General features: G+C 42.4%; 1 protein-coding gene and 1 long non-coding RNA gene across 5 annotated transcripts; one reads left to right on the plus strand and one right to left on the minus strand.

Moving 5' to 3' along the window:
• The first annotated feature begins 85 nt into the window (after positions 1-85).
• On the plus strand, positions 86-20,106 carry ATP5F1C (ATP synthase F1 subunit gamma). Of its 4 annotated transcripts, none has more exons than XM_059183773.1 (10): positions 86-208; positions 10,114-10,148; positions 10,693-10,824; positions 12,816-13,020; positions 13,585-13,728; positions 14,070-14,134; positions 15,794-15,949; positions 16,402-16,498; positions 19,312-19,348; positions 19,963-20,106. In XM_059183773.1, exons 1-9 carry the CDS (start codon positions 153-155, stop codon positions 19,316-19,318), a joined length of 897 nt encoding a protein of 298 aa, XP_059039756.1. In that variant the 5' UTR covers positions 86-152; the 3' UTR covers positions 19,319-19,348; positions 19,963-20,106. The 4 variants fall into 4 exon arrangements, with proteins under 4 accessions (XP_059039756.1, XP_059039753.1, XP_059039754.1 ...); XM_059183770.1 differs by having other exon boundaries at positions 94-286; XM_059183771.1 differs by lacking the exon at positions 19,312-19,348 and having other exon boundaries at positions 94-286.
• A 333-nt stretch (positions 20,107-20,439) lies between these two features.
• LOC131838084 (uncharacterized) lies at positions 20,440-27,960 on the minus strand. Its single transcript, XR_009356463.1, has 3 exons — positions 27,911-27,960; positions 24,545-24,799; positions 20,440-21,499 (listed from the first exon to the last, which is right to left on the minus strand). It is a non-coding gene; the product is annotated as an uncharacterized LOC131838084 (long non-coding RNA).
• Between the last annotated feature and the right edge of the window lie 25 nt (positions 27,961-27,985).

Here is a 27,985-nt window from a genome sequence, read left to right on the forward strand (position 1 = left end):
GCCCCGCAACGCTCGCGAGGCTTCCCGCCTTCTGGCGGTAGGAAGCGAGACTGAAGGAGAAAGCCGGGGGGAGGGGGGAGGGCGCTTGGAGAAGGTCCCGCGCAGGCGCGGTGAGGCCTGTCTGACCGACCTTCAGCCGGGCCGGTACCACCATGTTCTCTCGGGCGGGCGTCGCTGTGCTCTCGGGCTGGGCAGTGCAACCGCAATGGTATGGCCGCTGGCGAGGGGACGGGAGGGTTACGAGGAACGCAGGAGCTCGGTCAGGGGAAGGAGGAAGCGAGTGGAGGCGAGTGGGACGGGACAGGGGTCGCAGGGCCTGCGGGGAGCCCTGTCCCGAGGAGGCCTCGGGAAGCCGGAGCTGCCGGAAGCCCCCTCCGCTCCGGGAAGGGTGCACGAGGGGTCTGCGGTGACAGCAGGGGCTCGCCGCGTCTGCTGAGGCGGGGTGGGGAGGGGTGAGGGCCGCGAGGAGCGGTCATCTGGGACCTCGGGGTTGAGACTTCAGCCCGAACTGGTTTCAGGGCGGTCTCGGCTTCGCTCAGCTAATGCTGGCCCCGGCGGAGACCGAGGAGGCCGGGCCGGGCCGCCGAGGGGGAGGGGGAGGCCGAAGGCAAGGTCTAGGGGAAGGTGAAGCTGTGCTCTCTGCCCTTGACGCCTTTTGAAACCCGCTGGTGTTGGGCAGGGTTTGCGCGGGCCATTCAGAGCCGTGCGCGGCGGCCGGGACGTGTATTGAAGCGCTTGGCCCGCAGCGCGGGCTCCTGGCTGGGCCCTGCTGCCTAGAACCCGTGCCTGCGCGGGCTCGTGGTAGTTCGGGTGCGAGAGGGGCCCTAAAAATCCGTCTGATGGCGATCGGAAGGCAGGGGCACCTAGCCCTGTCTTGAAACCGTTGTGTGGAAGCAGTAACCCTGCAAGGTCATGAGGTGGTCCCAAGGTCCCGAGGAGGAGAGGACATAGACGGCTGTCCAACGCGGTCTGTGAACGGCCGTGCAAGCTTCAGGATTTTCAACATCGGTTTTCGGAGGGGGGGGGGAGGCAAACCCTGCGTATTAGGAGGCCAAGCCATGGGCAGATAAACGTTGGTTTGTGGGTGGTACCGTACGATAGGATGAAATGTCTTGAAGCGAGACCGAATGGAAGAATTTCAGGGGCGGTGCTAAGGGGATTATTGGCCCAAAGCTGAGTGTCGCCGTTCCTCGGATTCGCAGTAAGGAGGAATTCTAACGAGCTGCGCCGCAAGAGTAGATTTTGGGTCCTAATTTTCGGGCGGAGGGACTGTAGACCCTTAATGGAAATAGGTTCGTTTTTCATTAAGCCAGGAATTCTTAACAAGAGAGGAAAAAATTAGGGTAATGTAATGAAATCGGATGTGAATACCTACAGAAAACTGTCGATGGGTTTGCCTTCAAAGGCAGATTTTTTTTTTAATATTGAAAATGAGTATTCGTGGCAATTAAATCACCTTAGTTGGATTCTCAGTCCTGTAGGTCGTCCCATTTGTCACTCACCCAGCACGCATTTGTGGGGTGCCTGCCCTAAACCAAGTTGGTACTGTGGAAAGTACTGAAAAGTCGTGGTAAACAAATACATATGGCCTTAGCTTTATGGGACAGATTCTGGCGTGCAGTGCTGCTCAGCAGACATCAGCTCTCCTTGCCCTGTTGCTGTGCAGAACTGTCACCTGTCAGTATTTTTACCTGAGGCAGTATCCAGTGGAAAGAGTTTCTGAAACTGGGACAAAATATTTTACATAAAATTGTAGCAGTTTAAAAAAAAAACTTGTAAGGCAATTTTAAGATCTTAAAATAAAAGATGGTTTTAAATAAGACTAGTCTGACATAACCGCTAGGCTCCTAAATTGGAATGTACCTTGACAGAAAGAGGTTGTAGTCCTGACCTTAACCTTTAGAATGTTGTTTTAACCTGGTAGGTTATGAATATTCATCAAGCATTGAGGGAAAGCATTTTCACGTTATTCTGTTATTCCGGGTCCCCTGTTGCTTCCCACTCATAATTGCGTTTTAAATTCAGAAATGAAACCCATCTTAATGTTTCACACTCCACAGAATTAATTTGGAAGGGGAGAAAAAATAGCTTTGCCTTTACAGAACCACGAAGGGGTACTTTCTCTGTTCTGTTTCGGTTATTGGAAGCTTTAAACATGCAACTTGTTATTTTTACAGGTTTTGGGGGGATGAAATGGGAGGTTAGCTTAACTGACATTAGCTAAATATTAGGCCCTATTAAAATCTTAGTGAAGTTATAGTAATTGTTTAGGGTATCAGTAAAATATCCTAAATTTGAGGAACCTGTTTTTAAGTAGCATTTAAGAAAATGGAGATAAGGAAGACAAGTGTGATTTTTTTTTCTGTCTTCAAATCAGGGGAATATACATTTCTATTTCGTGTTCCCCATTCTCTAAAGTGGAAGTGTTTTATGGTAGCAAACCAGTAGCCATAAACTGAATTATATACACTGAAAAGGAAGGGAGATGGCTCTTGAGGAGACAGAAGGCTGATTGCATCCCAAAATTGAGGTGGCAGATGTTTACTTATAAAAGTAAAAAAAATGTGAGGCATCAGGGTGTGTAGTGTAGGAGATCCACCGACTCAGGAGCCAACTACCAGGATTTGGATCTCCACTGCCACTCACCTGGCTATGTGACCCTAGACAAATTAGGGGTGTCTCTGCCACCATTTCTTCATCTGTTAAATGGAGGTGATAATAGTGCATTATTCATTGGGTTACACGAAGGTTAAGTGAGTCTGTGTTTGTACAGAACAGAGGTGGTAGGGGAAATGGTGGTGTGTATCCAGAGACAGGAACTGAAAACTGTAAACAACATTATGCATTTCCTACATAAAATGTAAGAAAGTTTATTGTATTTGCCAAACAAGACTGGACCATGGGTGGGCGTGGGGGAAGTGCCAGGAGGTTATTTTTTTGGCGGACAGGCAGGTGACGGACTTTTATACAATCACTTATTATTGGAATTAGACCTACTTCATCATTTTCCCTAAGAATTAGCTGCTGCTGCTGCTTCCTTAATTTTTATATTTATAAAGCATTATATACCTTAACAGTCTTGCAAACTCTGTACTTTCTTGGAGGAATCCTTCCCCCAGCAACCTTGCTGGCTCCCTTCTCTGCTACTTCTCTTGTTTTGCTAACACTGCGGTATGATCATAGTAAATAATGGTAGTCCACATGGGTGCCTGGGTGGCTCAGCTGGTGAAGCATCTGCCCTCGGTCCAGGTCAGGATCCTAGGGTCCTGGGATCCAGCCCTACGTCTGCTCTCTGCTCAATGGGAAGCCTGCTTCTTCCTCTCTTACCCCGCCCCTCTTACCCCCCCCCCAACCCCCGCTCATGGGCTCTCACTCTCTCTCTCACACACAAAAATAAATAAAATCCTTAAAAAAAAAAATGGTAATCCACAACTCTGACTTTTCTATCCACTGTATCTGATATGTTTCAGGTTTCTCCAGTAATCTCCCAAGGATTTCTCAGGACTTGATGCCGTTTTCCAGAACAAATAGCTGATTCAAAACTTTGTATTTTCTTTTGCAAAAATTACATATTCAGTAGGGCAAGCTGCCCCTAGAGAGAGTTGGGGTCAGCTTATGGTTATTCTGTTGTATGTACTCAAGTTGTACTTAAAAACAGAGTAACATCGATTCTGAGTGAAACTGAGTGAAAGCTAAACATGAGAGCACTTCAAAGTAGGAAATTAGGGCTTATGCCAGCATAAAGAATCACAGATCTACCTCTTCATACTCTCACTTGGGATATTTGTGGAAACCAGAACATTCTGTGTTCATCCAAATATGGCATGGTTAGATTTATTCCCTGATATTCTCTGACTAGAAACTTATGTCCGTTAAATTGGAGTATCCTAAATCCATAATGTCCAAATGTCGCTCCTCATATTCTGTACATTTAGATTGGTCGGAGTGAAGAAGTTGATATGCCCCTCCCCCCCCCAAAAAAATTAACAAGTAATGTTATTTTCTTTTTTTTTTTTTTTTAATTTTATTTATTTATTTGTCAGAGAGAGAGCTAGTGAGAGCAAGCACAGGCAGACAGAGTGTTCATCCAAATATGGCATGGTTAGATTTATTCCCTGATATTCTCTGACTAGAAACTTATGTCCGTTAAATTGGAGTATCCTAAATCCATAATGTCCAAATGTCGCTCCTCATATTCTGTACATTTAGATTGGTCGGAGTGAAGAAGTTGATATGCCCCTCCCCCCCCCAAAAAAAATTAACAAGTAATGTTATTATTTTTTTTTTTTAATTTTATTTATTTATTTGTCAGAGAGAGAGCTAGTGAGAGCAAAGGCAGACAGAGTGGCCAGGCAGAGTCCCCGATGTGGGACTCCATCCCATGACGCTGGGATCATGACCTGAGCTGAAGGCAGCTGCTTAACCAACTGAGCCACCCAGGCGTCTCAAGTAATGTTATTTTCCATTATGAAAAGATGTTAGTGGGATGGTTGGTATGTCAGGAAGTGTGCTCTGAAGTCCAGAGCTTGGAAGTATTTGACTGCTTTTATCTTTTCCTCTAGAGGATCCATTCTTATATCTAAATCTAACATTTTTCTTGTAGTCTCTGTCCTTCTCTGTATTTCTTTCTCTATGACTGCATAATACTAGTAGTAAGATATATAAGTCAAGAGATTATTGGGGCACCTGGGAGGCTTGGTCTGCTTTTGGCTCAGGTCATGATCCCAGGGTTCTCGGATCATGCCCCACGTTGGGCTTCCTGCTCATCTGGGGAGCGTGCTTCTCCTTCTCTCTTGCCTACCACTTGTGCTTGGTCGGTCTCAAATAAATGGATCAAAAACTTTTTTAAAAAAAGAGAGATTGTTAAAAATGTTTTGTTTATGATCTTTCAGACTTTTTATGCACATAAATATATACAATCACAAAAACGGGATCATGACCATAATTTTATAATATCCTTTTCTGAAGATATTGTAAAGAAGCTTTTTTTTTTTTTATTTTATTTTTTTTAAGAAGCTTTATTTCTTAAAATATTTTATTTATTTATTCAACAGAGAGAGATCACAAGTAGGCAGAGAGAGAGAGAAGGAAGCAGGCTCCCCACCAAGGAGAGAGCCCGATGTGGGACTCGATCCCAGGACCCTGGGATCATGCTGAGCCGAAGGCAGAGGCTCTAACCCTCTGAGCCACCCAGGCGCCCCAAGGTCATTCTTTTTATTGTATATTCTGTGGGTTTTGACAAATGCATGATGACATGTATCTAGTTTCACTGCCCTAAAACTCCCTCCCCAGAATCCAAGCAACCACTGATCTTACTCTTGTCATAGTTTTGTCTTTTCTGGAATGTCAGATAGTTGGACTCAGACAGAATATAGTCATTTCAGATTGGCTTCATTGCTTAGCAATATGCAGTTATGATTCCTCCATATCTTCCATGACTTGATAGCTCATTTATTTTTACTGCTGAATAACTCCATTGTATGGATGTACACGTGTGTTTTTCCATTCATTCACATATTGAAAGACATATTGGTTGCTTCCAGTTTTTGGCGATTGTGAATAAAACCGCTATAAACATTCATGTGCAGGTTTTTGTATAGACATAAGTTTTCAGCTCAATTGGGTAAATACCTAGGAGCGAGATTGCTGTATCATATGTTAAGACTGTTGAGATTTTTAAGAAACTGTCAAACCATCTTCCAAAGTAGCCATACCATTGTGTATTCCCACCAGCAATTAGTGAGAGTTCCTGTTGCTCCACATCTTTGCCATCATTTAGAATTATCATTTTTTTTTTAAAAAATTAGCCATTCTTGGTGCACCTGAATGGTTCAGTCGGTTAAGCATCTGATTGTTGGTTTCAGCTCAGGTTATGATCTCCAGGTAGTGGGATCAAGCCCTGTGCCTGGATTCATGCTGGACCTATGGCCTGCTTAAGATTCTCTTTCTGCCTACCTCTCTCCAAAAAAAAATAAAATTAATAATAATAATTAGCCATTCTTACAGGTGTGAAGTGATATTTCGTTGTTTTAGTTTGTAATTCCCTAATGACATGATACTAAGCACCTTTTTTTTTAATGCTTCTTTGCCATATGTTTATCTGTAGTGAGACTTGTGTTTAGATCTTTTCATTTTTTATTTAGGTTTGTTTTCTTATTGTTGAGTTTTAAGAGTTCTTTGTATATTTTTGATAACAGTCCTTTATCAGATACGTGTTTTGTAAACATTTTCTCCTGGTGTGTGGCTTAGTTTTTCCTTCTCTTAATAGTGTCTTACAGAGCATAAGTTTTTGAAATTAGTAAAGTCCAGCTTCATCATTTTTCTCTCATGGATCATGGTTTTCATGTTTTATCTAAAAACTTAGAGCCAGACCCAAGGCACCTAGATTTTCTCCTGTCACATCTTACAGAAGTATTATAGTTTTGTGTTTTACACATAAGATCTATGATTCAAGTTAATTTTTGTGAAAGGTATAGAATTTTTTTTAAGCTTTTTTTTTTTTTTTCTAAAGATTTTTATTTATTTGACAGAGATCACAAGTAGGCAGAGAGGCAGGCAGAGAGAGGAGGCAGCAGGCTTCCTGCTGAGCAGAGAGCCTGATGTGGGGCTCCATCCCAGGACTCTGGGATCGTGACCTGAGCCGAAGGCAGAGGCTTTAACCCACTGAGCCACCCAGGCGCCCCAAAGTATAGAATTATCATGTAGGTCAATATTTTTCCATACGGATGTCCGGTGTTCAGCAGCACTTGTAGAAAAGAGCATCCTTTCTCCACTTAACTATTTTTGCTCCTATGTCAGCCGTGAGTCAGTTGACTGTATTCGCGCGGGTCTCTTTCTGGATTTTTACTTACGCTGTGTCTTTTATTCCCCTCACGTTCTCATTCTGTAATCGGAAGCCTGTATCTTCCCTTCACCCATTTTGCCCATCCACTACCACCGCTCTTAGGTCTCATTCTACTTTTTGTTTATATTTTCATTTATTTTGTTTTTGTTATTGATCTCACTTACGAGTGAAATTCTGGGCTCTGTCTCTTCTCATGATCTGCTTGCCCATTCTTTTACCAATACAATGTGTGGATTACTGGACTTAATTATACTAAGTCTTTAAATCAGGCGCTGTCAGTTCTCTGGCTTTGTTCTTCAGTATTGTGTTGGCTATTTTGGATGTTTTGCTTTCCCATGTAAATGTTAAAATCGGGTTTTTTTGTTTTTTGTTTTTTTGATTTTTAATTTATTTATTTGACAGAGAGAGATGACAAGCAGGCAGAGAGGCAGGCAGAGAGAGAAGAGGAAGCAGGCTTCCTGCTGAGCTGAGAGCCTGATGCGGGGCTTGATCCCAGGACCCTGGAATCATGACCTGAGCCGAAGGCAGCGGCTTAACCCACTGAGCCACCCAGGCGCCCCTAAAATCGGTTTATTGATACATACAAACTAACTTGCTGAGGTTTTGTCTAAAATTGTATTGAACAAGTTGGGAAGAGTGGACATTTTAGTAACATTGAATCTTCCTATTCATGAATATGAAATCTCTCTTCATTTATTTAGATCTTTGTTTTATCAGTTTTGTAGTTTTCTTATAGCATATTTTGTTAGATTTATGTCATCTTTTTCTGTGTGTTATTTTTATTGTGGTAAGGTAACACATAAATTTATCGTCTTAACCATTTAATAAAGAATTATTTACATTTCTATAATACATATTTTATATATTTATAGATTTATTTATTTAAAAGATTTTATTTATTTGAGAGAGAGGGAAAGAGAGAGCACCAGCTGGGGAGAGGGGCAGAGGGAGGGTGAGCAGGCACCACCCCTACCCCCCCACCCCCCAACCCTAGAGCTCTATCCTAGGATCATGACCTGAGCCCTGGGATCAGGACCTGAGCCAAAGGCAGACGCTTAACCCACTGAGCCACCCAGGCGCTCCTCATACCACCATTTTTAAGTCTACAATTCTATGCTAATTGTTTTTCTTTTTCTTTTTTTTTTAAATGCTATTATTTTTCTAACTTGAAATTCCCAGTTGTTCATAACTTATGAAAAGAAAGCAATTGGCTGTACGATTGTTTTTCTTTAACCTGTTGGTGTGATGCATTATATTATTTGATTTTTAAATGATAAACCAGTCTCGTATACCTAGAGTAAATCCCACTTGGTTGTGGTGTATAATTCATTTTAATACATGTTGGATTCAATTTTCTAATCTTCCGTTAAGGAATTCTGCATTTATGTTCATGAGAGATAATGTCCTCTAATTTTCATTTCTTAAAATGATTTTATCTGGTTTTGATATTAGGGTAATGCTGACCTCATAAAATTAGGAAATACTCCCTCTGCTTCTAATTCTACTAGCCTGTTTAGGCCCCAGCTTCCGTCTTCCATGAGTTACAGATCTCTTTCTCAAGTCTCAAAAATCTCACATGTTTCCCAAGCCCATTGCAAATTTCCACCTCATCCCATGGTCTTTGTGTCATATTCATTAAAATTCATTATCTCGACATTATCCCGGAAACAAACAGGGTTGCTGGAGGGCGGGGGTGGGAGGGAGAGGGTGCCTGGGTGATGGACAGTGGGGAGAGTATGTGCTATGGTGAGAAAAAAATTTTTAAAAATTAAAAAATAAAATTCATTATCTCTAGAGAGATCATCTCCACTCAGTTTTTCTACCTTGGTTAACGATACTATCTACTCCGGGCATTAAAGTGGAAATCATTCTTAACTGGTTTCCTTTCCACTCTTGAGAACTTGCTCATACATCTTGTCTTCCTGTTGCTTCGCCAGCACAGTAGCACAGTAGCTGAGGTTCTTGCCTCCTCAGTCCGGAGGCTGCCGCAGCCCCATGAGGTCCCCATGTCATCAGTGTCCCAGTGTCAGCTTGTGGTTCTCGCCGCCAACCCTGGTACTTCACTGAAAAACTAAACTGGATGTGGCTTATAAATATTCATTGTTCCCTGCTACCTATAAAATAAAATTTAAACTTAACCCAACCTGTGTCTCCAGGTTCAAGAGTATGCCCTGTTTGGGAATGTCTTCCTTAGGCCTTCTTTATTTATGCACAAATCTACAGATTCTTCCGTTCTCCCATGGAGCTTTCTGAACCAATACAGACACTTTGTAGAGATGTAAGGGCTAACAGATCATTTCTGTTTGATAGCATGTTGTCTTCCTCAGTAGGATGGCAGCCCTCTGGTATTGATCTCTTATAAATGTGGCTTTCATTAATATACACATGTGTGTGTTTAACATATATTTAAGTCAAATCATTTTTACTTCTGTGCATTAGCACTTTAGTCATAAAGACTAGAAAAATATTTAATGTACATTTTATGTTAATCTTAAGTTTTTATGAATCTTGTTTATGAGATAATAGTGAGCTTCTTGTGGTCACAGACCATGTCCAGGAGCATAGTAGCTGCTTGGTACATTATTTGAAAAGATTTTGTTTATTTATTTGAGAGAAAGAGAGAGCATGAGTGGGAGGAGAGGGAGAAGCAGGCTCCCCCCTGAGCAGGGAGCTGGGAACTACGGGCTGGATCCCATGACCAGAGTGAAGCCAGACCCTTAACCGACTGAGCCACCTAGGTGTCTTGCTTAGCAGGAGTTGGAGAAGTTAAAAATTGGTTTAAATAAACTCCTTTCACACGTGTGGTCATATTAGAATGTATACTTGATCCTAAGTGTTACTTGAAGAAGTTTCAGTGAACTAAGGAATTCAAGGTAGCTTTTTAGAGGGGGCTGACCTTGGTTTTCAGTATACTTGGATAGCCTAACAAGGGGAAGGACTTTTCTGTCGTGGAAGCAGTACAGGCAAAGGCATGAAGGTGGGGCAAGAGCACGTGTGAACTTCAACGTGCCTGCGGTGGAAGGTCTGTGCTAGGGAAGACAAAATGAGGCCTTTGGCAATAGGGTTTGGTATCATTAAGGGATTAAATATTTTTGTGTGTGTGTATATGAATATGTGTATATCAGAGTCCTGTGTTTAATAGATTGTTTCCTTATGGGACATTCTTTAAATTTATTAATTTTTTTAAAATTTATTAATTTTGATGGGTTTTCTTATATTATGGGGCTGTTTTCAGAAAACTAAAATATTTTTAAAACCTTTATTTTCAGGATCCAAGTTCGAAATATGGCAACTTTAAAAGATAGTAAGTACTTTATCTCAATATGTGAATGAAGAAAAGCTAAATTTTGACAAATGACAATATGCTGCTTTAGCCCATTGTATATTTGATCAAAATTGACAGAATGCTTCTAGGTCATATGTGTGTGACATTGAACTTGTTTTGGGAAAGACCCGTGTGAGACGACAGACTGTTGTTCTCTTTCTGTTGTCTGTACCATGACAGTGGTATTTTATGTTTTTAATACATAATTTTTTTTAACTAAATACATGACAATGTAATTAAATGTTTTAAATGTATCATGTGCTGCCTCTTCTGTGGCCATCCTGTCCTGTCTAAGAGGCAGCAGGGCTTGACCTTCTGTTCACATGGCCGCCTTGCCTGTCTGAGCAGCAGCTGGCTTTTAACCTTTGCTCAGTACTCTTTCCGCCTTCAAGCCTCAGCATCGTGCTGTTAGTTGATGGTGTAAGTGCTGATTTTTCTGCCTTACAGTTTAGAAAGCTACTGCCATAAATTCACAAGTGAAATGAGAACCCTTTTATCATAACACAGTACTTCTGTTTTTCAGTTACCAGACGACTAAAGTCGATCAAAAACATCCAGAAAATCACCAAGTCTATGAAAATGGTAGCAGCAGCAAAATATGCCCGAGCTGAGAGGGAGCTGAAACCAGCTCGAGTGTACGGGATAGGATCTTTGGGTAAGTGAAGGGTGTAATACACAAATTGCAAAGAACCGTTTAACAGAGATCACCACTAATGACTTATCTGGCGCTTGGTGACAACAGGTCCAGTCTCTGTGTTTGACGTTACTCATTTTTCACAGCCACCCTACGAGGGTCGGAACGTCTAGAGTCCCTTCTTTGCAGTTGAGAAACACTAAAATCAATTAACTTGCTCAAGGTCACATGCCTACGCGATTTGGCATCAAAGCCTGCCTGTTAACCGCTGTGTGTGACTCTGTGCATGTTGAAAATGCTCTGAAAATCTGCCCAGACTATTAACTATATATTCAAAAGAACTTAGAAATATAGTGCATTCAATTCAGGTGCTTGACTTCGTTCTATGATGTTGTGATATGCTGGGTTGAAGACTGCGGGGTGCAAAGGTGATACCCTACAGCAGAGGGGACTGGGCAGGCATGGACAGGACGCAGGAATACGCGAGTGGAATGTTTAAACATCATCCGTAAAGAAGGCAAATTCTGCTTATTTCCAATGTGAAGAAAATTTATGTCTTATCTCTGTATTAATACATCTACATATTAGATTTAATTGTTCATGTGAAAGTTTCTTGTGCTCTTTCGTATTTTTTAAACATCCATTTACACTGGTTTAAAAAAAAACGACAAACTTCGCGTGAGAAGATGATAGAGCAGTAGGCCGTGGTGGAAATGAGTCCTTGCTCTAAAAATGCCACATTTAGTTTGACGTGAAAGGTCAGAGGACAGTTGGTAGGTGGGGGAGGTTCCAGCCATCCTTATCACCTCCAGCCCTTTGCTCTCAGAGTCCCATTCGCTGCACAATAAATCCTAAGCACCTTGGTGGCTCAGTAAAGTGTGGCTGATAAATTACTCTAGCCTATTTATGAGGGGAAAGTTACTTCACTATTCACCTTTCTTGCTGATATGAGAAAATATAATAAATTTGTTTCCCTCAAGAGTCTAGAATCACAATTATCTCACAAAGAAGCAGCTGGTCAGTTCTGAAGTCCTTCAAACCCAGTACTAACTGTTAGCTATTAAGTGGCTGATCATTTTAAATATTTGAATTAGAAAATCTCTGCTCTGTTAGGACAGAGGTGATAGCAAGAATTTTGGTGAGATGGGTGAATGTGGCCGTGAAGATACGCCTTGTACCTGCGGGGGCCCAGCTGCTGAAATCACCCTGCGTTGGCACCCAGGCCACGGGCCTCCCAGAGGTTGTGCCTAGCCGGCCCCTGAGCAGGCACGTCCCTGGGAGATGTGCAGCACCCCTAGCGGTGTTGCTGAACTTCCCCTAAACTGCACAGTGGTCCAGTAAGCGCCACCCAAGCCCTCTTCCCTCCTTCCTGCAAGTCAGACCTGTCTCAGGATGTGATGGCCTTTCTGACTCCTTCCTGCCTTCTCCCGTAGCCGTTTCCTCTGTTTCCCCAGGAAAATCTGTGCATATCTCATCCTGTTTAATCCCCTCTTGGCCCCTGCTGCTTACAAGACTGGACCAGCCAAGTGAGGTAGTAAAAGCAATGCCCCAAATCAGAGTGGCATCTGCTGTTTTAATGCCAGCAGCTTTTGTAAGAGTTGATACGCAGGTTATATGAGCAGGTCAGTAAGTACCTGCTTCTTACTTTTTTGCTTGTATCCTGAAGATCTGCATCCTTCACAAGGCTGATAGAGATAAGCTGGTACTCTGATTCAGTCCTCCTTACAAATTCTTCAGTTGTACTAGAGATTTCTTTAAGTCAACATTTGAGATTAATTGGCCATTGGGGGCCTATATCATATAGAGATTGAACCCTTCACGGTTTCAGCCTAATGTAGATGGATCAAGTACACAGACAGCTTTGACTGTATTGTTTGACGCCACCTGAACTGAAACGCACTGTTTCGAAAACAGCCAACTCCTTCAAGTCTTTGGTAAATTAGGGATTTGGGGTGTATTTCGTATGTGTTACATAGTTTTAAATTCTTGCCGTTTGTTTGTTTGTGTTCAAGCTCTGTATGAAAAAGCTGATATTAAGGTGCCTGAAGACAAGAAGAAGCACCTGCTTATCGGTGTGTCCTCAGATCGAGGGCTCTGTGGTGCTATTCATTCCTCGGTTGCTAAACAGATGAAAAATGAGGTGGCCACGCTCACAGCAGCCGGGAAGGAAGTCATGCTTGTTGGAATTGGTGATAAAATCAGGGGTATACTTCATAGGTAATTGAAATAGATCCTCTTGGTGTGGCAGCGGGTGCAAGCATGAGTAAGTGGGAACGTCTCCGATCGTTTCTCCGCACGGTGTCCTTTTCTGGTACCTGTTTTTATACCCACAGAGAGGGTTTTGTTTTCATTTTTTCAGGACTATCAGAATACATAGATTTCTTCTGTTTTTTACTTGTATCGTGTTTCACTTTCATCCAACCCATGAGTGGAGCGCGACAAGAATATCAAAAGCCAGTTGGCATTTTAAATGAATGAGGGCTCTCAAGCCAGCACAGCCTGGAAATGTCAGAAGTCAGCAGCATTTAATTGAGATGGGAAGGAGAGAAATACAGCACAAAGAGAGGCCTGATGATTAGTGCTTAGTTCTTGCAGCCACTCCCTGATCATGATAGTGGATGCCACGACTCCATGCAGTGGCCACATCCCTGCTATCCCCACGCCAGCCTGGCCCCACCAAAAAACTTGATTCACAGTGATAATACTTTTTCTCGTTCCCTGTGTTATTTAGGCAGAAGTATTCCTTTAAACTACTCTTGTAATCTCCTGATTCTCTTATAGGACTCACTCGGACCAGTTTCTGGTGTCCTTCAAAGAAGTGGGAAGAAAACCTCCTACTTTTGGAGATGCATCCGTCATTGCCCTTGAACTGCTAAATTCTGGATATGAATTTGATGAAGGGTCTATCATCTTTAATCGGTTCAGGCAAGAAAAACTTAGAAATCAAAGCTTTTTCATGCTTGTGTTCATACTTTAAAATAAGTAAATACTTAACCATTTAAAATATTATTTTGTGGGGTGCCTGGGTGGCTCAGTGGTTAAGCTGCTGCCTTCGGCTCAGGTCATGATCTCAGGGTCCTGGGATCGAGTCCCGCATCGGGCTCTCTGCTCTGCAGGGAGCCTGCTTCCTCCTCTCTCTCCCTCTGCCTGCCTCTCTGCCTACTTGTGATTTCTCTCTGTCAAATAAATAAATAAAATCTTTAAAAAAATAAATAAATAAAATAAAATATTATTTTGAGATTGATATTTGCTTGTATAATTTCTAGGTCTGTCATCTCGTACAAGACAGAAGAAAAACCTATCTTTTCCCTTGAAACCGTTGCAAGTGCTGGTAAGTAGTTTTTGCAGGAAAGGTGTTTCTCTGTGTAGAAAGCAGAGATTTAGACGTTTGGGAAAATAGTGTTTGTCAGGGTGGCCTTTTCAGCAGCAGCAGAATAGTCGGGCTCTATCACCATCTGTCAGTGGCATCTGTGATCTCTTAATCCATTCATTAATGACTCCTACTGCATTCCTTTGTTAATAGAATATAAATAAATACATGATTCCACATGCTTTCTATTCTCAAAGATTGAAGAGCCTGGCCAGAATTGGCTTTGCTGTCTCTGGGAACTCTGCCGAAGCACACATGACTAGCAGCTCCGGAGTCGTGACCTGAACTGATTTATGTTGACCCACTCAGTTCTCTTGTCATACTGTGGAGTAACGTCATCATTGCTCAGTGAAGCATCCTAGAGATAATATTCTGGAACTGATTCTATTTTCCTGAGACATTTCCCCCTTCTATACATAGTATTTCATGTATTAAGATGTATACTTTTTTAACATTTTCATGTCTCAGGTTGGGATGTTCCTACCAGTCAGTGGCATGCCATTTTTATTTTTATTTTTTTAATTAATTTTTTTTTTTTTTTTAAAGATTTTATTTATTTGACAGGCAGAGATCACAAGTAGGCAGAGAGGCAGGCAGAGAGAGAGGGAAGCAGGCTCCCTGCTGAGCAGAGAGCCCGATGCGGGGGTCGATCCCAGGACCCCGGGACCATGACCTGAGCTAAAAGCGGAGGCTTGCCATTTTTAATTGACTCTTGTCACTTTCTTTTTTAATGGTTCCAAAATCAGGGTTATCATCGATAGCATTTTAAGTTTGATGAAATACAATACTTCTTCAGCACTTCACCCTAATGAATGAAGGTTGAGTTGTGCCACTAAATTTCTGCAGCATAAATTTCTTGCATCAATAAGATGTATGTTGGCATCTGATTCCTGGCCCAACACTTCCATATCCCATTTCCCTTTCATTCTCCTGATGGACACCTGCAGATTTCTCCAATTATCAGAGGGCTGACTTGGGATTTTTGTATTCCACTAAATGAGTTTCCATTTTTTCATTAATTCTTTTATTTTTTTTTATTTTTTATTTATTTTATTTATTTATTTTTAAAGATTTTATTTATTTATTTGTCAGAGAGAGAGCAAGTGAGAGCGAGCACAGGCAGACAGAGTGGAAGGCAGAGTCAGAGGGAGAAGCAGGCTCCCTGCGGAGCAAGGAGCCCGATGTGGGACTCGATCCCAGGACGCCGGGATCATGACCTGAGCCGAAGGCAGCTGCTTAACCAACTGAGCCACCCAGGCGTCCCCATTAATTCTTTTATTTAAAAAAAAAAAAAATTATTGAGTATTTGCTTACATTGTGCCAGATGTATGCTATCCAGAGGACTCATGACCATGAAATATGGAGAAGTTATTTTAATTGTTGGCTTCTTCATTTTCATTAAGTTAAGCATTTGCAGTAGAATATCAGAGGCTTTGCTTACACATTATATTCTGAAAATCTGCTATAATCTATAGTGTGGAAATAGATGAAACTTTGAGAACGGAGTATTTCGTTGACTTCTGCTCTGTAATTATTAAGGGTTTTTATAGTAGTCAGCTGTTTTAATCCAATCCCTCTTTACTGTATAACTTCAAAGAAATCTGTGCCTTGTTTGAACAGAGAGCATGAGCATCTATGATGATGTCGATGCTGACGTGCTGCAGAATTACCAAGAATACAGTTTGGCCAACATCATCTACTATTCGCTAAAGGAGTCCACCACGAGTGAGCAAAGTGCCAGGATGACGGCTATGGACAACGCCAGCAAGAATGCTTGTAAGCAACAGCGGGTCTCCTCTGAGAGCACTCTCCTGCTGAGCGTAGCGTGAGGACCTTTGTAGCCAAACGTTACCGTCCCTAAGTACACCAGGAAGCAAGGGCATAAGGATCTGGTTCCAGGCTCTGCCACTGATTCTGTGACATCTTAGACCAATGACCATGTCCTTCCTTGAGTTTTTCATCTCAAAAGATAGAAAAGTAATCATCTCTGCCTTAAAGGAAGTATATATCACTTGGTAGCAATGAAGTTGCAAGTATTTTGAAGAGGTGTCTATGGAAGAGGTAGAAATACCTTTGTGAGATTTTTGAGAGGGCAGGTTTGGTACCCAAAGAGACATAAAAATTTTTATTTTTAAATTAAGCAGCATGCATCTGTGAATATGTTAAGGAACAAGTGAATCTTTCATAGTATTAGATTGTGTTGTCTAATCCCTTTTTTTTCTTTGTAGCCGAGATGATTGACAAACTGACTTTGACGTTCAATCGCACCCGCCAGGCTGTCATCACGAAGGAGTTGATTGAAATCATCTCTGGTGCAGCAGCTCTGTAAGTAGCAGCAGACTGACAGCCTTCAGACACTTCTCCTCTCTCTGGGTCTGCTGGCTGAACATGAGCGTGTTTCAGTTTCAGTTTCATTTTGCTCAAGGTGAAACGATCCATTGCCTAACCTTGTAATCTAATTAAGGATATAAAGGTTTGGTGAAAATGGTTTGGTGAAAATGAGATCTCTGGTTTCTTCTGCTTGTTTCACACGGAAACTTTTGGGCTTAGTTTCTTCTTTTCAGAAATCAGCATATTGCTATTCTAGAGCATTAGGAAAGCCTTAGAGTAGCATTAGGAGTAAGGATGTAAATGTGATTAGGAACAAGGAATAAGGCATTAGGAATAAGAATGTAAATGATTCACTATCATTTATAAAATCTGTCTTGGGAACTTAAAACATTATGAAGCAAGCCTTCACCCTGTAGGACTGGTTTTGGTTTTGGTTTCATGTAAATCTCAGGTTTTTTGGTAAATCTTGGTCAAAATTGGTTCTTTACTTAACTAAATTTTCTATATTAATACCATATAATAATGTACCATTTTCTTCAAGAAAATTTCTTGGTTGTCTCGATATGTTAAGGTTTATGAAGCCTGGGTTGAGAAAATGGGGATTCTGTTTTTAAAATGACTAAATTGAACCCCCACCATGTGCCAAGTCAGTGCCAGGAAGTGTCAAAGGATGTGATCAAGGCTTTGGTGGGTACAAAGGCTTTTGTTACATGTTAACAAAAACATGCAGGTGATTCTGATGAGAGGTAAATATAGAGTAAGTTATCTTTGTCTCTTCTTTCTGACCTCCTCCTAATTGATCGCTAAGTTTTGTAAATTTTACCTTCTAAATATTCCTTGATCTTACGTGATGCCATGTAATGCAGATCCTTACCATTTCTCTCCTGAATTAACAAGGATATCAAGTGCCCCTGTGCTTGACACTGAGGATATAGTGGGGACAATATTTGCCCTCAGAGAGCTCACAGCTCTCATAGGGAAAAGAGACACCTTACAAATTGCAGGAGAAAAGGGGTCAGTGTACTGTGGCTCAGAGCCAAGAGCATTTTTGACATTTTGAAGGAGTTATTTTGTTTAAAAAAAGAGACAGTATGTGATTCACAAAGCCTACAGTATTTACCGTCTGACCTTGCAACAGACTTTTAGGAAAAGAGTAGAATCCATTCTCTTACCTAATCATTCTGCAAAACACCTTAGCTTGAGATACGGAATCCTGTGTTTTCTGGCCACTAGACTCTCGTCTAGTCTTGCCACCGCCATCGAACTTCAGCCACATGCATATACTTCTAGTTCTACAAGCATGTTGAGCGCTTTTGCCTGAAATGCCCTTCTTTTCTTCCTTTCCACCCTGGATTCTTCCTCTGATCGACTCCTACTTCTCTTTGCTGAACTGAGAGAAGCCGGTCTTTCAGAAAGCCCTCCTTCGCCGTTCGGGTGGGGCATCCTTTACTGTCCTGTGGTTCCCCTTCTCAGCATTTACACTGTTTTCTTAGGAATTGACTTTATTTGCCTGTACTCCTGTGGCTTGGGAGTGACCCTGTCTTACTTTTGTAGCCCTACCACCTGGCACATACCTTCTCAGTAAATATTTGTTGAGTGAATGAGTGATGAAGGAATTCCTAAGGAATGGAAATTCAGAAGAAGGAGAAAAAACATTTCATTGGGTGTGTGAAATGTGGATCCATGTTTAAGAAGTAGGGATAGATAGGTTTGTCACTAAGGTGAAATTTAAATTGGTCCTTAAGTATACTCTGTCCAGGATAGAAACTGGGCAGAATGCCAAAGAGACATAAAACTGATGGAGACCATTGTATAAGTTGTCAGTCAGATCCATCAGCTTTGCTAGCCAAGGCGTCCTCGACTTACTTTGCTTTCCAAGCATGACTTTGTTAAGACTAACCCATCTCTCAGTCTAGTCACTAATGTTGTGTTAGCGTCAGAGTACAGCGCAATGATGAATGGCCCTGCCACTTACTAGCGTGATAAACTTGGCTGAGATACTCTCTCTGTGACTCAGTTTTGTCCTCTATAACGCGGGGGCTCAGGCTAGGATTACGTAAGCATATTATTCATTCTCTTCCTTGGTGTGTATCGTATTGCTAATGCTAAGCTGTTCTTTTCCTGGTAAGTGTGAGGAGGCCTGGGGGAGAGAGCTGCCTTCTGAAGGTTTCCAAAGAACCAAGGATCTGGTTTGGCTCTTGAAAAGGGAATGCTGGGAATAAAATGCAAGGATACAGCCTCTGCAGTATTGAGGAGTCTCGAACCTTGGGAAACCTGGCTAAAGAGTAGCAAAACCAAGGGAAATGAAGAGAGGGAGATTGGGACATAAAAACTGAGAATCTGCAATTGACTATTAAATTTTGGCTTTCTAGAAAAGTAGACTAAATCCGTTCTTAAGGGTTGGCTGTGCAGTCCAAGCTTGGCGTGTTTATATGAATGGATTGCATGCTCTGTAACCAATCAGTTATCCAGGTTAAAACTGTACTATTTAATACAAACACATTTGGCTCTTTGGTAATACACTGTGTGCTATTCATAGGAGAAGTAGTGGCTTCAATTATACTTGCGTAGTCTTGCCTTCTTGCATCAACATGGTTTTATTGTTCTAAACCAGACCAAAATTAGTAACTTTTTATAACAGTCATTGAATCTGTTTTAAAGGAATATTTTGGTAACGAATTTACATGGTATGTTCAAGATACCGAGTACGGAAATGGATGTTTTTAGTTGGAAATGATGCCTGATTAACTAGCATGGAATGCTTCCTGACTGGCTTGTTTTGTCTTTTCTCCTAACATAATAACCAGGGATTAATGAAAACCAAGTTTCATCCTCAGACAAGAGGTAAAGTGGCAGCATTTCACACTCTCTCCCCAAACACCTCCAAAAAGAAATCCAGACTAGATATGATTGACGCTGATTAAGCAACCCTGAAACAGATTCTCTGAGATGTAGATTTGGGCCCATTTATAGTAGCTGCCAGCTTGTGGTAGCATATGGGCAATGCCAGGGGGCTTTTTTTTTTTTTTTAATCAAATACTAACTTTATGGATAGAGATTTAGCATTATTTTGAATTATTAAATACAGATGAGTGAAGAGTGGTGGTTCTCAGACTATCATGATGGTCTCAGGACCCCTTCTTGTCTGATATAACAGAAAAGAGCTAGATTTTCCTGTTTCTGCATTAATTCTCTCCTGATAGTATACATCATGTAGCCTCTAGAAAATGCCATATACTCTTCAGAATGAGTAAAACAGGCATATAAGAAAAGTAGTTTTATCTTCATAGACCCCATGTAAAGGTTCCTAGACCAAAATTTGAGAACAGCTAGTTTATAGTAACATTTTAGTATGTAAAGTCAGTTCTTTAAACCCCACTTAAATAGGTGTTATCTCTTGACATCGCTCTTTTTCCCTCCAAAACTGACTTTTATTTGTTCTGTACTTTGTTTTACAGGTAAAGAAGAATAATTCAGCCAGCTGATTTTATTTTTAGCTTACTGCTGTCCTTGTCAGAAGAAATTGTTGGTCCATTGTTTAACCAATAAAGACAGCAAGATGTTTGTAAATTATCTTACAATAAACAACTTACCATAAGAAAGTCACTGTCTTTTCTTGTTACATAGAAACAGTAACTAGTAACTAGTAGTTTTCACAATGAGATGTTAAAAGTATCAAAAAATACTGACATGCTACTGCTAAATTTTTTTGGTAAGAAGATAATTTAAGAGCCTCTGCTGATTTCACAGTACCAGACTACCCTTCAAAAGTCCAGAGTATTTGGGGTGGGGAGGAAGGAGGAGGCAACAGGCCACAGGCTAACCCAGGCTTTCATTCTTACGCTCTTTCAAAAAGAACATCCAACCAAATGAAGTAACAATGCTGTAGGCGTCATTTACTCTTTCTTATCTATTAAGTTTAAACACAGGTGCACCTGGGTGGTTCAGTTCGCTAAGCATCTGCCTTTGGCTCAGGTCATGATCCCAGGGTCCTGGGACCTGGCTCCGAGTTGGGCTTCCTGCTCAGTGGGAGTCTCCTCTCCCTCTCTGTGATCTCCCTTTCACTCACTCTCAAATAAATAAATCTTCAATAAATAAATAAAATTTAAATATCTTTTCCAAGTTTTCCACTGAGAAACCTTTCAGTATAATTCGTTCTATACTCACATTTAGATAACCATTAAGACTGGATGCCTAGCCTGATTATGCACAAGTTAGCCATGCCAATATGTCAGGGTTTTCTTTTTGTTTAAAATAGGAAAATAAGTTTGTTTAAAGGTTTTTATTTTATTTATTTATTTGACAGAGTGAGAGAGGGAACACAAGCAGGGGGAGTGGGAGAGGGAGAAACGGGCTTCCCGCTGAGCAGAGAGCCCAATGCAGGGCTTGATCCCAGGACCCTGAGATCATGACCTGAGCTGAAGGCAGATGCTTAATGACTGACTCACCCAGGATCGCCTAGTTTTTTTGCTTTTATAAATTACAAATGCAATATATAAATTATAAAAGTAATATATAAATTACAAAGACTATGGAACTATAAAAAAATAATAAAAATATATACCCATTCTCAATTTGTATGGTGCTCTTCTAAAAACCATTAAATAAATTCATCTATTTAGAAAGATGTCTTCAAATGCTTTATTATTTTGCCAACTGCTTCCACAAAAATGAATTGAACAGTGAGTAATAGGAAAACTAATGAGCAACCACAAGCCTGTAAGGAACGGTACTGCCTTCCTATAAGAGGGCTGCGGGGGAGAAGCTGGACGGCCCCCAGGGTCCTTTTCTAGCTTCCCTGAGCCTTTGTAAGAGTCACTGGGTGGGTTGATGAATGAGGCTGAGGCATCAGGTGGACACGTACGTGTGTTCAAGGTACCAGATCACCTTCAGGAATGTTAGCAAGGAATGAGGCCGGGGGCGTTTTTTTAATCTTCTAAACACGCTGGTCCACCTCCAGTGTCAAGGACAGCAGAATGCTTCTCTGAGGGTGAGCTGCATGTTGTAGACAACACAGCAGGGAGAAAAGCAGGAATGTAAGCACATTGCTGAGTAGAAATCCATGAGACTCAGCATAACAGACTCACAGGTTTGGAACGGGGGACAACAGCTGTGGGGCCTCATGGCGCCAGCCTTCCATTTGTCTCGAGTGTGACTTTCTGCTCCATCAGTGGTCTTACGTCAGGTGTGTCACTCATCTGGGTTTGATCTCATTTCCTGTGTCACTCCCCTCGCTCATATTTTGCTGGAGAAAATCTTCCAGGTAAATAGGTAAACCTTTTAAGACCTTGCAGATCTTAAAATATCTGTTCTATGACTTTTTGTGGCACCTCTGGGATGGAGACCCCGCTCAACCCTTACGGGCGGGGTCTCCAACATTTGGAATCTTCTGGAACAAGTGACTGATTCCATCGTCTTAACATTGGTAAAGTGAAGATGAAGATAGTAGTTAGTGTGTCGGGTTGTTAGGAAAATCAAATGAACTAATGCTTGCCAAATACTTAGCATCTGATACAGGGTGTGCTGAATAGGAGGTGTTGCCCCCAGTGCACCGGGGCCCCCTCCGCCTGGGCTGGAACCCGCTGGGCACGGGTTCTTTAATCCCAGTACCCAGCACTGCCGTGTCCAGATAATGACGAGGGCTCCTAGAGGGAGTCAGAGCTCTGCTTTCAAGATGATCAGTCCCCCGGTACTGGGTCCTCCTAGTGTGTCAGCAGATGATGTGACACTCAGACAGCAGCTACCCCTTGTCCCCACCGCTGCAGCTCTTGGAGAAGGCTCTTGTCTCCCTGCCACCACGAGCTCACCTCAAATCCATTCTCCCAAAACACCTTCACTGAGAGAAAACACATGTAAAATTCACTGTTTCATTAAAGTGCATTAATTCAGGATTAGTAGAGATAGTTGTGCTCTAAGCCTACAAGCGACTGCAAGACGAATTGTAGAAGGCGTACATTTATCAGGCACTGACTGCCTGCTAGATATGATGCTGTCTACTGGACATTGATCAGTAATTGAGATGAACACTGGCTGCCCTCCTGAACTATACGGCCAAGAACAGAATGATGAGTTTTGTTTAGGGCATCCATCAAACGCTAAATTTGAGTTGATAGACATTCGTCCAGATAGACATTCGTCATTGATAAGATGCAGTTAGTTACACTAGTCTGAACTAGAAAAAATTTTAGGATAAATCATTATTTTAGGGAGTCATCTTTATATAACCATGAAAATTACCAGAGTGAAGCATATAAAAAGACGACAAATGCTTAAAAAGTAGGCAAAGGTATTAGAGGAGAAAGCAAATATTTGATACAATTGAAAACAGGGTTCTCGGGACGCCTGGGTGGCTCAGTTGATTAAGCAGCTGCCTTCGGCTCAGGTCATGATCCCGGTGTCCTGGGATCGAGTCCCACATCGGGCTCCTTGCTCCGTGGGGAGTCTGCTTCTCCCTCTGACTCTGCCTGCCACTCTGTCTGCCTATGCTCACTCTCTCTCTCTCTCTCTCTCTCTGACAAAATAAATAAAAAATCTTAAAAAAAAAAAAAAAAGAAAACAGGGTTCTCAAGTTGGGAAGGAGGGAGATTTAATATGAAATGGGAGGAGGTAAGGAATATAGAATTAGGGGTTTGAATCAGGTATCAGTGTATACTTAAGACATTTGGAATCTTCGTTTTTCTAGCTTTCTCTACTAAAAGGCCCTGAAGCAATGACACCCCAGTAATAATGAAGGTCAGCTAGAGCTCGTATCTTGGTTTCTAAGTAGTGCTCCTCACTGGGAAGAACTGGAGCCCCTTAGAGAGGTGGCTAATTCCTAGTCTAGGGCAGGAAAAAGCATAAGGTGAGCCTGGAAAAATCTGGTGCCACCAAGTACAGAAACACCCAGTGAATGACCAAGGTGCGTTAAAAGCATACAGCAACCGGACTGAAAGGGCTTCTGCTGGCCAAACACGGTACAATTGAAGCAGCAAAAGAATAATAATGTGAAGAGATTCTAGCCCACTGAATAAAAAAGAATGTCTGACTCCATACTAATAGCATACTAGAAAAAAATGAGACAAGTTTCTAGAACATCTGCTGAGAAAGGTAGAAAGAGATGCTGGGATTAGAAAAATCACCACTTCTTAACCACCAAAGTAATGACTGACTGACTCAGAAAGAGACCAGACATGGAAGCTCATAGAACCAGAGTGGTGAAAGGTTGGGGAGAAGCAGGTCAAATCAACTCAAAGTATCACCTTGTAGATTACATATTAATCTCAAAGTTAAAAAAAAAAAAAAAAAGATACTTCACAATGGAGAGACTGGTTGATACCTAAGGTTTATAAATGACCAAACTTCGTCACTAGCGATGGCACAAAATGACCCTTGATGTTAACCTGTGTAAGAATATTATTGCCAAAAATGTTTAGCATGAACCTAATCAGGTGAGAAATACTGCAAGACATTCTATAAGATGACTGTCCTTTAAAAAAAAAAAAAAAAAGGAAAACACAATAACAAAACTTAGACTTTGCAAAAATATAATAAAAGACAAAAAAGAAATAAACGAAAGCCCTAAAAAACAACTGGGGGGGGGGGACCTAATCTTATCAAAAAACTCTAGACATGTCAACGAAATGCAGTGAGTGAATCTTAATTAGATTCTGGATTGAAAAATTATAAAGCTATAAAAGGCATTTGGGGATCATGGGAAGATCTGAATACCCACTGGATCCTGGGTAATGTACTACTGTATCACTCTAGAGTCTGTGTGTGCAACAACGTATTACGGTGTAGTGGAGAGTGATGCTCCTCTTAAACCCCCCCAACAGAACTTAGGGTGTGTCTCCCCCTCCCCCCTAGCTTCTAGAACTGTGTCAGGACACAGCCATTAGCACTTAACCCTCTTTGGCATTGCCTCAGCTGGAGATTGCCCTGCCCCAGGTCCCAGCCCCCACCCTCCTGGCAGCCCACACCCAACGCCTGCTCAGTGTGGGAATATAAAGCCAGTCCCCCTTGCCGGAACTCAGCAGAGGAGGTCTCCGTTCCCACCTCTACCTTCTTTCCATTCCTGGGTCCTGATCCCAAGAGCACTCCTATGGACTGAGCTCCATCTCAGAAGGCTGCTTCCCAGACAGTCTTGCTTGGATCAATTTGTATCGGAAGGGGTGGAGGCAGCAGATTTTAGGATCTGGGTCACCACCTGGCTGGTCCCAAGGCCCTCAGCACTGGTGGTAGATGGAGCATAAGGTCCTGGCATAAGGTAGATAGTTCCAGAATGTGCAGGTTGTAACACTTTTTACCACTGGCGAACTAGGGCGGTATAAAAAGGAAACAAGCTGGTATGAGGTATCAGTGTTCAGATATTCAAGCAAAGTGGGGACAATAGGACGGTACAACAGTACAGGCAAAAAGGGCTGGGCTTCCCTGCATATCAGTCAGAAGCCATGCACATGAGCTCATGATAAGGGAAGTTAAGGCATGGGGAGGAAGTCACCTGATGAGTTTTAGAGATGGTTCCCAGGACAAGGGTGGGTGAAACAGACAGGTAGCCAATGAGTGGGCTCCTCAAACAAAATCAAACCATTCATGGATAGACAACTAGGTGGCTGAGGACAGTTGCCCCAGTGAGCAGCCATGACTCCTTGCCCAGCATCTGGATCTGAGCCAATTTTCAGACGGAAACTCTTAAGGCTTTAAGAGGAAGAAGTCAACACCAAATGGAGAGAGAATGATTTTTCTCCTCCTCCCACAAAGGAACCAACAGCCATTGACTCAAGTAACCACCACTGGAGAAAGGAAATACTCAAAATGTACATTTTGAGAATTGCTGAACAAGGGGCAGAGTTGAGACTGAAACCAGAAGATGCAGAGTCATCGTGGGCCTCTGTTAGAGTGAGGGCAGATGAGCCCAGTAATAAATGAAGTACTGGGTCCCTGGTTGATAGACCCAGTCAGTGGTTGATTCCCTGATTTCTTTTTTTTTCTTTTTTTTTTAAAGGTTTTATTTATTTATTTGACAGGCAAAGATCACAAGTAGGCAGAGAGGCAGGCAGATAGAGAGAAAGGTGGAAGCAGGCTCCCCGCCAAGCAGAGAGTCTGATGTGGGGCTCGATCCTAGGACCCTGAGATCATGACCTGAGCCGAAGGCAGAGGGTTTAACCCACTGAGCCACCCAGGTGCCCCGATTCCCTGATTTCTTGATGTGTAGTTACATTAGATATTTAGGGAAGTTGGCACAACTTCCACACAGGTTCCTGAAACAAGTTTTTGAGATTGGTCCTGCGGCTCAGAGGAGGAAGGGGAAGGGAGAAATTAGTGGCATCCTTAAGGACCCAAAGAATGCAGGGCCAGTGGTCCTCATTGTATCTTCATGTATCTTTGGATAATTGGGCCCCTACAAACATAATTCTCAGTGACCCGCCTGCGAAACTGTCCTTGTCTCCGCAACTCTGGTTCCTCCAGGTTGACAGTTCTAATTTGCAAAAGGGGGAATGCTTTTGGCACGGGACACACAGGAGTCCCATTGGAATATCAGCTACCGTTGCCAGCTGGGCACTTCAGCCAGGGGTCAGCACACAGAGAAGTCATTGTGCAGGCAGGAGTGATTGACCGTGATCGTTAGGAACCCATGCAGCAGTTACACAGTGGGCAGCAAGGAGACCTGGTCAGCATCCAAGTGGTCTGGTTCAGTGTCTCTTGGTATTCTCTTGCCCCATGTTGATGGACCATGGGCAGGTTCAGCAGCCACAGGAGCACTCTCAACCTTCTGCAGGCTGATCTCCATCCCAGACATGACTTCCTGGGGGAACTGAACCTGTGACATATGGTTATGTGTGTGTGTGTGTGGGGGGTGTTCTTGCTTTGAGGAGACTCATGCTTAAGTATTTTTCTGTTAAGTGTGATGAAGTTTGCAACTTACTTTCAAACTGTTCTGAAAAAAAAAAAAAAAGTACGTGTGTATACGTATACAGTAAATGTAACAAAGCATTAACAATTGGTGAATCTAGGTGAAGTATATGCCTGTGCTTACACTTTTCTATTTCAACTTTGCTGTAGGTTTGAAATTTTCTGAAATAAAGGATTAAGGAGCTGAACACACACACACACACACACGTGTGCACACGCGCGCACACACACACAGGCAAATGAAGAAGGGTCTAATATAGAAATTAGAAGGAGCCTCCAGCCCCGGGGGATAAAAATATATTATATGATTATAAAAAATAAAAAAAATTTTAAAAAAAGAAGGAGCCTCCAGAAATATTGAAGGTACAGCAAAAGAACAAGCTATTGTGAAGTCCAAGATATAAGATAGTTTCAAAATTAAGATAGTGTTCAACACTATCAACTGGCTACAAAATGGTCAAGTAAGGCTAGGACTAAAAGTGTCTAGTGGAGTGTGCTTCCCAAAGGTCCCTGATAATCTTAGGGATACAGGTGTCATTGAAGAAGATATTATAGGCACCCTGCCACCAAGCATCATCTCTGCAGAATTGTCATTTGGCTGAAGCACCACATTTTCAGTTGTACTGTGGTTTTAAGACTCCTAAAAATTGAGTATCTATTATGTTCACAGTTCTGGAATACTCCCTATAGGGAGAACGTAGATCCACTCAGAAACACGATTTATTGAGAAAGGCACATAAACTCAGATACTAAATGCACTGTGCCAAGCAGAAGAACAGAGAAACCGACAGGAAAATACCAAGGAGAGAGAAGAGGGGAAGGAAGGAAGGAATACTCCAGAAGCTTGGGGTGGGGTCAGGGGGCACACGAAAGGGCATACTTAAGAGATCATTAGATCAGCCATTACAATTGCCTTCAGGCTGGGTAATATTTACAACTCGAGAGATTTATCACAAAGTCCAGATTTCCGGCAATTTCGAGAGATCTGGCACACTTGTCCGGGGCTGGGAGAACAGTTCCCCACTCTCTCAGCCCGCTCCATCGATTTAAGGTACTTGTTTGCCCCCTCAGTAGGCAACTGAGTTTTACTGAACTCAGGGCTGGGATTCAAAGGAGGCGAGTGAGGAGGTATTTAGAGGAAGTGGCTTGGATTCCTAAAAATACTAAATTAAAATGTGATTGATCGCCCGTTCTCTGGTGCTCCCATAAATTTTGCACCGAGGCTCGTGTCTCACTCGCCTGCTTCTAACCTCCGAGTAGCGTGGGCTTGATTTAACCTACACAACCGTAAGCAGCAGCCTAGGCAAGATCAGATCCGATCAGATCCGCATTTGGGGGCACTGAAGTTCCCACGCTCCAAATCCCGCCCCTGCGCTCACAGCCTCTCGGGTTCCCACTTCCCTCTAACACCCGCATTTCAATTTCATATCCTGACTCCCAGTTTGGCCCCTAAGCCACTGACGGTCCCCTCTCCCGTCCCCTCCAAGCGAGCCCACCCGGGAAGGCCCCAAGCACCTGCCTCCTCGGGCGCATCCTCCACCTGCGCTCAGCCCAGCCGTTTCCTGCATCCTCCCAGGCCCGAGAGTCGCT

The sequence above is a fragment of the Mustela lutreola genome, chromosome 8 (genome assembly GCF_030435805.1).
Source record: "Mustela lutreola isolate mMusLut2 chromosome 8, mMusLut2.pri, whole genome shotgun sequence".
In the NCBI taxonomy this organism is placed as follows: domain Eukaryota; kingdom Metazoa; phylum Chordata; class Mammalia; order Carnivora; family Mustelidae; genus Mustela; species Mustela lutreola.

Excerpts from the sequence above, each read along its gene's own strand:
- ATP5F1C (XM_059183770.1), top strand. The coding sequence starts at position 153 with ATGTTCTCTCGGGCGGGCGTCGCTGTGCTCTCGGGCTGGGCAGTGCAA. Across the intron at positions 287-10,113 it reads GAAGGAGGAAGCGAGTGGAG|GATCCAAGTTCGAAATATGG; the intron begins GCGAGTGGGACG and ends CTTTATTTTCAG. Across the intron at positions 13,729-14,069 it reads ATCATCTTTAATCGGTTCAG|GTCTGTCATCTCGTACAAGA; the intron begins GCAAGAAAAACT and ends TATAATTTCTAG.